General features: G+C 40.5%; 2 protein-coding genes across 2 annotated transcripts; both read left to right on the top strand.

Moving 5' to 3' along the window:
* The first annotated feature begins 1325 nt into the window (after positions 1-1325).
* LOC114769585 (extracellular calcium-sensing receptor-like) lies at positions 1326-4369 on the top strand. Its single transcript, XM_028962742.1, is given in 7 exon segments — positions 1326-1551; positions 1653-1944; positions 2066-2681; positions 2684-2853; positions 2928-3155; positions 3229-3352; positions 3449-4369. Coding segments are annotated over 7 exon segments (2568 nt in total). The 5' UTR covers positions 1326-1327; the 3' UTR covers positions 4363-4369.
* A 2439-nt stretch (positions 4370-6808) lies between these two features.
* Positions 6809-8894, top strand: LOC114768871 (extracellular calcium-sensing receptor-like). The gene is made up of 4 exons (XM_028961288.1): positions 6809-7033; positions 7120-7411; positions 7620-8411; positions 8517-8894. The coding sequence occupies exons 1-4, from the start codon at positions 6810-6812 to the stop codon at positions 8763-8765; spliced, it is 1557 nt and encodes a 518-aa protein (XP_028817121.1). The 5' UTR covers position 6809; the 3' UTR covers positions 8766-8894.
* The last annotated feature ends 394 nt before the right edge of the window (positions 8895-9288 follow it).

Genomic DNA, 9288 nt, shown 5'->3' with positions numbered 1-9288 from the left:
TTTTTAATTAAACTTTTCAATGGCACATCTCTGTTTCCATTTGTATTATATTACATGCAATGCTAGAATATTGTTTGGCTGCCAGACTACTTAAAATTATGGACATAGAGTAGTCCCACTGTTATTAAAATAGTCTGGGGCTTGTGCTTGGCTGTGATAAATAGTTCTACAAACTAAATGTATTTATAAAGAGAATGATAATTCCTGTCACTCACTCTCACTCACTCACTCACTCACTCACTCACTCACTCACTCACTCACTCACTCACTCACTCACTCACTCTCTCCCATTCAGCACTGGAGAACTTGTATGAAGCCCGCACAAACATTGAGTGAACATGTGAACATGTATTAAACCCACAGCCCTGGAGGTATGAGGCCACAGAACCATGTGGCAAAATAATAAACCTTCAAGGTGGCCGTAACCGAAATAGCATAATGACCAATGCCAGGAGGGAGAGGACTTAAAATGAATTGGTAAGACAGGATGATGAAAAATGGAGTTTATAGTTCATTAGAATGAAAGGAGGGATATGGGGACTGTGGAGCAGGGAGAGGACCTGACAATCCCCCCAGAAAGGAGGGACGGGAACATGGACAAAGGCTATATCATCAGGGTGAGTCAAAGGAAAAGAACATTTAAACCAAGAGAAAAATTAAAAAGAGATGAAGGGGGATGAGCTCAAAATGGCAAGCACAGGAAGAACGCCAAAGTGTTCAAAATGTGTTGTAAGATATAAAATGTCCAAATGTCCCATGTTCAAGTAGCATCCACTAGGGGCTACAGGCTGCTATGGCACGATAGGACAATTTCATGGATGTGTGCGTGAAACAATTCTGCTAATTGTCTCTGCAGCATAATTTGACACTGCATGAACAAAATTCTTTCGTAGTACCAGGGCTCTGGGAAAGACGTCGATAAATCTGATTCACTGAATGGCCTGAATTATTTTTTTCTTGCTTTTACGTACTCAAATGTTCATGAAACAATAATAAATCAAAGATTTCAGGAGAATGTTATTGTGGTAGCAAAAATGTACATTATCACCATTGAGATCATTGTTTTAAAAAGGATTGGTGACAGAAAATCTGACCCTTGATGGGCTTTCCAATAAATACATCTATTTGCACTACAGTATTTATCTATGACTTTTCTCTGGTTTGTAGAAAATAATTTTTAATTATACAATGTTTTCTGCAAAGCTGATCTCAAAGAGTCTTAAATCCCACTTGATTTAAGCACCTCCCTCAAGAAATGACCACAGATCAGTATAAATAAGTCAGCACTTTCATCTTATGAACAGTCACACACGTGTTATGTAGAGATATGGCTTTTAACAAAACCATCATAATGCTAATGGTGGTTTCACTTTCTAGTCCATCCATAGTAAATGTGAGTGAACCCCAGTGTAGACTACAAGGAAAGCCTCTTCATCCACAGCTATGGAAGAATGGAGACATCATTATTGGAGGGATCTTTTCTTTTCACAGCGGATGGGCAGACAGGGAGATCACGTTCACAACTGATCCTCCTCCAATTCGATGCAAAAGGTCAGTCAGCTTTCAAATGCAGTGAATTATGAGGTCAAATCATTTGAATTAATCTGAATGTAATACTTCAGACTTTAACCCCATAAACATGTGTGATGCAGTCTTAATTTCAGGATTTTCCAGTATGCCCAAGCAATACTTTATGCAGTTGAGGAGATCAACAACAGCACCGTTTTGTTGCCAGGACTCTCACTGGGGTTTAAGATATATGATTCCTGTGGTTCCGCAGCTGAAACAGTAAGCAGGGCTATGGCTTTATGTAACGATTATGAGGACAGAGTCTCTGAAGCACCATGCACTGATACCTCACAGGTTTTGGCAATCATAGGAGAAACAAAATCTTCTGCGAGCATGGCAATTGCGTCCAGTATTGGGCCATTCCATATTCCACTGGTAAGCAAGTACTCTAAATTAAGCTTGAAAATTGAGAACATTCATGACATCCTACCTTAAAATATTATATAAAAGCAGACATAAATTCACAATAAGAGTAAAAAAAAAAATCTTTTTTCAGATCAGTCACTACGCCACATGTGCATGCTTGAGTGACAAAACCAAATATCCATCGTTTCTCAGAACCATACCTAGTGATCACTTCCAGAGCAGAGCCCTTGCACGGTTAGTTGGCTATTTTGGCTGGACCTGGGTAGGTGCTCTACGAACGGATGATGACTATGGGAACAATGGCATGGCCACATTTACAAAGGTTGCTCAGCAGCTGGGGATTTGTTTGGAGTACTCTTTGCCCTTTTTAAGAACTTACCCCAAAGAGAAACTACAGAGGCTCATAGAGCAAGTGCAAATTTCTACATCACGAGTCATTGTGACTTTCCTCTCTCATTTGGATTTGGAAGTTTTATTACATGCTTTCACTGAGCATAACCTAACTGGGTTCCAGTGGGTGGGCACAGAGGCCTGGATTGCAGACTCTCAGGTTGCCAGAATGGACAGTCACCACATATTAGGTGGAGCAATAGGACTCGCTATTCCCAAAGCACAAGTGACAGGATTGTGGGACTTCATCATGGATGTAACCCCTCTGAACACATATGGTAGTGAGATTTTTGCAGAGTTTTGGGAAACCATGTTCAACTGTAAATTTCTCATTCAAAATGGAACAGCAGGACAAATAAGGTGCACGGGAAGGTGCACTCTGCTGTACAGAGTGTCTTTACTGACATGTCCGTGATGCCAATTTTAAATAATGTTTATAAGGCTGTGTATGCTGTGGCACATGCCCTTCACAAGGTGCTGAACTGTGGTGAGACATGTGTTAACAAGGGACAACCTGAGCCCATTAAGGTAGGCCTTTTACAATATGAAAGAACATACATCTTATCAAACTATGTTAAATACTATTCACATTTCTGCAACAGATTTTGGATCAACTGAAAAAGGTGCGATTCAGAACCAAAGAGGGTGAGGAGGTGTATTTTGATGTCAATGGGGATCCAGCTGCAAAATATGAAATAATAAACTGGCAACCAAATGAAGAAGGGCAACTTGAGTTTGTCACCGTGGGCCTTTATGACACTTCCTTACCTATGAAAAGTCAACTAACTTTTAATGAGCACAGAATTGTTTGGGCAAAAGATGCAAAAGAGGTAACAGTCCAAACATTGAAAATATTAACTTTGTTTACTGATATTTGAACAAAAATGCATTTTTTGACTCTAGGTACCGGCGTCATTGTGTAGTGAAAGTTGTCCCCCAGGCACAAGGAAAGCAGCTCGGAAAGGAAAGCCTGTCTGCTGCTATGACTGTATACCATGCGGAGAGGGGGAGATCAGTAATGAAACAGGTATTTAAAAAAAAAATATATATATATATATATATTTATTTATTTAGATTTATATTACATTTAAGCATATCCAAAACCCTTGTACCCTTTTTATAGACTCTATCACCTGTGTGCAGTGTCACCTGGAATTCTGGTCCAACATGCAGAGGAATGACTGTATTAGGAAAGAGACCGAATACCTATCCTATAAAGAAATAATTGGAGTGTTGCTCACAACAGTTTCTGTCACCGGAATATGTGTGACATTTTTGATAGCAGTTATATTTGTAAAGTATAAAAGCACCCCAATTGTTAAGGCTAACAACTCTGAGCTCAGCTTTCTGTTACTCTTTGCCCTAATATTGTGTTTTCTTTGTGCACTGACTTTTATTGGCCAGCCCTCTGACTGGTCCTGTATGCTGCGTCACACTGCATTTGGAATCACATTTGTCCTCTGTATCTCCTGTGTTCTGGGGAAAACAATAGTTGTGTTAATGGCCTTCAGGGCTACACTTCCAGGCAGTAATGTCATGAAATGGTTTGGACCTACACAACAGAGACTCAGTGTCCTTCCCTTCACCCTCATACAGGTTATTATTTGTATATTGTGGTTAACAATATCCCCCCCTTTCCCATACAAAAATATGCAATACTATAAAGACAAAATAATCCTGGAATGTGATTTGGGTTCATCAGTTGGGTTCTGGGCCGTGTTGGGTTATATTGGCCTCCTGGCTGTCTTGTGCTTTGTTTTGGCTTTTCTGGCTCGTAAGCTGCCTGATAACTTTAATGAGGCCAAATTCATCACATTCAGCATGCTGATATTCTGTGCTGTCTGGATCACCTTTATCCCAGCTTATGTCAGCTCTCCTGGCAAGTTCACTGTAGCTGTGGAGATTTTTGCAATTTTAGCCTCAAGTTTTGGTTTATTGTTTTGTATTTTTATTCCGAAATGTTATATAATATTACTTAAACCAGAGAAAAACACCAAGAAGCACATGATGGGCAAAATGCCTACAAAATCGCTCTAAAATTAATATGCACGTAAAATATGTATCAATGTATACTTTGGAAACATCTTTTGTTATAAAGAAATTTACTGAATGTAATAAAGCAAAAACAATAACTACAATTTTTGTAAAAAGTGTTTTAAAAATCACATTTCACATTGAGTAAATAAAAAAGTATTTATTTCCTAAAGAGAATAGCAAATTACCATGTGGATTTACTTCGGCCATAACATGAATTATCTGAAGTAAAATGGGAGGAGTCTATGGCAGATTTACAGTTTAAATATGCTACTTCCTATTAATTTAACCTGTGTGTTTTGCACCACTCACTCACTCTGACCTGCACACAATCACCTGCACTAATGTACTTATCACCTAATCTGAGGACACACCCACTTCATGCTCCACACCTGTGCGCCTCATGATGAAGTGAAAGTGAAGTGATTGTCATTGTAAAACATTGCAGCAAACAACAAAATGTGTCCTCTGCTTTTAACCATCCCCCTTGTGGGCAGTGGGCAGCCATGTCAGGTACCGGGGAGCAGTGTGTGTGGACGGTGCTTTGCTCAGTAGCACCTTGACAGCTCATGATATATCCCGGCAACTTTCCGATTACGGGTTCGTTTCTTTACCTGCTTACCACTGCCCCGCCTGGATGATGTTCTGGCTGATGTTTTGGTCACTTTTGAATTCTGGCGGTGCTTTCACTCTAGTTTACAACCCACACAATGCAAGTAGGCAGCTAATCCAGGATGGCACATCAATGCGAGCTGTGGCAAGGTTTGCTGTCTGTCAGCATAGTGTCCAGGCCAGTACATCAGGAGACGTGGAGGAGGCCGTAGGAGGGAGTTCTGCAAAATAACCTCCAGCAGGCCACAAATGTGCATCTGTCTGCTAAAATGGTCAGAGTCCATGAGGGTGGAATGAGAGCTCGACATCCACAGGTGGGAGTTGTGCTTACAGCTCAGCACTGTGCAGCACGTTTGGCATTTGCCAGAGAAATCCAAGAATTCGGTACTGCTGCCCTTCTGCTCTTCACAAATGAAAGCAGGTTCACACTGAGCACATGTGACAGACGTGTCCAAGTCTGAAGACACTGTGGAGAACATTCTGCTGCCAGTAACATCCTCCAGCAGGACCAGTTTGCCAGTGGGTTAGTAATGGTGAGGGGTGGCATTTCTTTGGGGGGCCGCACAGCCCTTCATGTGCTCACCAGAGGTAGCCTGACTGTCATTAGGTATCGAGAGGAGTTCATCAGGAGTTCACCTCTATGCTGGTGCAGTTGGCCCTGGGTTCCTTCTAATGCAAGACAATGCTTGACCTCAGGTGTCTGGAGTGTGTCATCAGTTCCTGAAAGATGAAGGCAGTGATGCTATGAACTGGCAACAGGCCTGAATCCAATTGACCACATCAGGGACATCATGTCTCATTTCATCCACCAACACCACAGACTGTCCAGGAGTTGGCGGATGCTTTAGTCAATGTCTGGGAGGAGATCCCTCAAGAGCATGGCCAGGCCATGTAGGAAGGTCATACAGGCACGTGGAGGCCACACACACTACCGAGCCTCATTTTGACTTGTTTTAAGGACATCAAAGTTGGATTAGCCTATAGCGTGTTTTTCCACTTTAATTTTCAGTGTGACTCCAAATCCAGACCTCCATGGTTTAATGCATTTTATTTTTTTATCAAGTCATTTTCAAGAACATTCAACTGTGTAAAGAATTTAATCTGATATTTAATCTGATCCGATCAAGGTGGAAGATTAGAGAAAAAGACAAAGTGACCTTTGGATACACTTTGCACATACACGAACATGAGCAAATTTCACCAAACTGTATGTTTCACGTGTGATTCATGAAACAGGTGTGCCTGTGCCAATCCGTGTGTCTTTTAGTGTAATATTACTATTGCACAGAAAGCTAAAAGAAATATGATGTTAATTTATTCAGAAATAAAATACTGCTGTTTAGTGCAGCAAAAAAAAAAGCAGAATCAGAATTCTCTATCACAGCTTGATTACCTCTGCTGCATAATTCGAGAGCTGGTGTGGACTTTTGGTGTGGACACTGAAATTGTGACACACGTGACAAACATACACATGTTTGATAAATAAGGCCCAATGTGTGGTCAAAAAACATGGACCAAATTAGAGAGTCTAGTTTGAAAATGAAAACCTGAAAAACTTAATAACTGATGTGATATCAAAATCTCTTGTTTCTTAGGAAAGTTGCATAAAATGGCATTAGAAGGCTAAAAATATAAATGCAATACTGCTCCTGACATGGCTGAACAAAAAGAGCATATAATTTACATACAGCCTACATGCAGTCTATATTCTGGAAAAAATACTGTAAAAAAAGTGTCCCAGCAGTGTTGCCTTGCCTCACCACAGAGAGTTAGGCGGTGCATTGTATAAATAGGTCAGTTCACTCAGCATTTGAGCAGTCACACATCTGTGTAGTGATATGGCTCTGAACAAAATCATTCTACTGCTCATAGCTGTTTCTCTTTCTGAGCCATCCTCTGTGAATGTAAGTGAACCTCAATGTAAGCTACAAGGAAAACCTCTTCATCCACAGCTGTGGAAGCATGGAGACCTCATCATTGGAGGAATCTTTTCTTTTCACAGTGGCTGGACAGATAGAGATTTTACATTCTCAAGTGAGCCTCTTCCACTGCAGTGTACCAGGTCTGTTTCATCTCAAAAGCAGCAAAGACTGAAGCATTTTTTAACATATGTATTATGCTTTAACCTGACAATTGCATATCATATAGTCTTAATTACAGGGCATTCCAGTATGCTCAGTCAATACTGTATGCCATTGAGGAGATCAACAACAGTACTACTTTACTGCCTGGTCTTTCACTGGGCTTTAAAATCTATGACTCCTGCGGCTCAGCTGCTGAAGCTGTCAGGAGAGCGATGGTTTTATGTAATGGCTATGAGGAGACAGCATCTGAAGAACCATGCACAGATTCATTCCAGGTTTTGGCCATTATTGGAGAGTCAACCTCTTCTCAGTGCATGTCCATTGCAACCAGTATTGGACCTTTTCACATACCTCAGGTAAGCATGCGTTCATGTAATCCACATTATTCCCTGTTAAGGCTTTATATGCCTCTAACACATACAGATTGTGTTACTGGATATGAATACATATGCTTTTCTAATTTAATATATTACATGAAAAAGCTGAAATGGCACTGAAATGGAATTCGAATCACTGTTTTACAGCAATAAAATTAATTACTTTCATCTTTTTTTGGTTTTTCAGATCAGTCACTATGCCACATGTGCTTGCCTAAGTAACAAAAAAAGATATCCATCATTTCTTAGGACTATTCCCAGTGACTTTTACCAGAGCAGAGCTTTGGCACATTTAGTAAGACATTTTGGCTGGACCTGGGTGGGGGCCATACGCACTGATGATGACTATGGGAACAATGGCATGGCCACATTTATAAAAGTTGCCCAGCAGCTGGGGATTTGTTTGGAGTACTCCATGCCCTTTTTAAGAAACTACCCAAAAGAAAAACTTCAGAGGCTTATTGAGCAAGTGCAGGTGTCTACATCACGGGTGGTGGTGGCTTTCCTATCTCATCTTGACTTAGAAGTTTTAGTGCATGCGTTTGCTGAGCATAACCTGACGGGGTACCAGTGGGTGGGCACAGAGGGATGGATTGCAGACTCTCAGGTTGCCTTGCTGGACAGTCACCACATATTAGTTGGAGCCATAGGGCTTGCTATTCCCAAAGCACAAGTGACAGGATTGTGGGATTTCATATTAGATGTAGCACCACTGAGCTCATATGGCAGTGAGATTTTCAATGAGTTTTGGGAAACGATGTTCAACTGTAAATTCCCCACCAACAATGAATCAGCAGGTCACACAAGGTGCACAGGAAGAGAGGATCTATCTGGTGTACAGAGTGTCTTTACTGACATGTCCGTGATGCCAATTTTAAATAATGTTTATAAGGCTGTATATGCTGTGGCACATGCCCTCCACAAGGTGCTGAACTGTGGTGATACGTGTGCTAACAAGAGACAACCAGAGCCAATCAAGGTAATAGAAAATGAATTAAAATAGAACTATATTGTATAAAATACATAGAAACAGACAAACTATATTAAATAACTAATGCAATATTCCCATTAAAAAAAAAAAAAGATTTTGGAACAACTGAAAAAGGTGCGATTCAGGACCAAAGAGGGTGAGGAGGTGTATTTCGATGCGAATGGAGATCCAGCAGCCAAATATGAGATAATAAACTGGCAACCTCATAAAGAAGGACACATTGAGTTTATTACTGTGGGCCTCTATGACACATCCTTACCTATGAACAGTCAACTAACCTTTAATGAGCATTCAATTGAGTGGGCAAATTACGCAAAGAAGGTAACAGTTCAAAATGGTTAAAACTGTGCACTAAATTTCTAGCAACACAGTGCAATGTGTCCTTAAAAATGAAATAACCTTCTCTTATTATCAGATCCCTGTATCAGTGTGTAGTGAGAGCTGTCCCCCAGGCACCAGGAAGGCAACACGGAAAGGAAAGCCTGTCTGCTGCTATGACTGTATACCATGTGGAGAAGGGGAAATGAGTAATGAAACAGGTAAATATGTAAATAGAGAATAGATTCATCCATACGTGAACAACATATTTCAAGGAAAATTATTTGATCTGTCCCTACTTGTCTGACAACCTTTTTTGTACTTTAATTCCAGACTCAATCACGTGTGTACAGTGCCATCAGGAATTCTGGTCCAACACACAGAGGGACGACTGCATTGAGAAAGAGATTGAATATCTGTCTTACAAAGAAATTATAGGCATATTGCTCACAACAGTTTCTATACTTGGAACATGTATGACATCTTTGATAGCAATTATATTTTTGAAGTATAAAAGCACCCCAATTGTTAAAGCTAACAACTCTGA

This window comes from Denticeps clupeoides, chromosome 19 (assembly GCF_900700375.1).
Source record: "Denticeps clupeoides chromosome 19, fDenClu1.1, whole genome shotgun sequence".
Taxonomy (NCBI): Eukaryota; Metazoa; Chordata; class Actinopteri; order Clupeiformes; family Denticipitidae; genus Denticeps; species Denticeps clupeoides.
The sequence above is the reverse complement of the archived record's forward strand: the minus strand, read 5'-3'. Positions and strand labels throughout refer to the sequence as shown.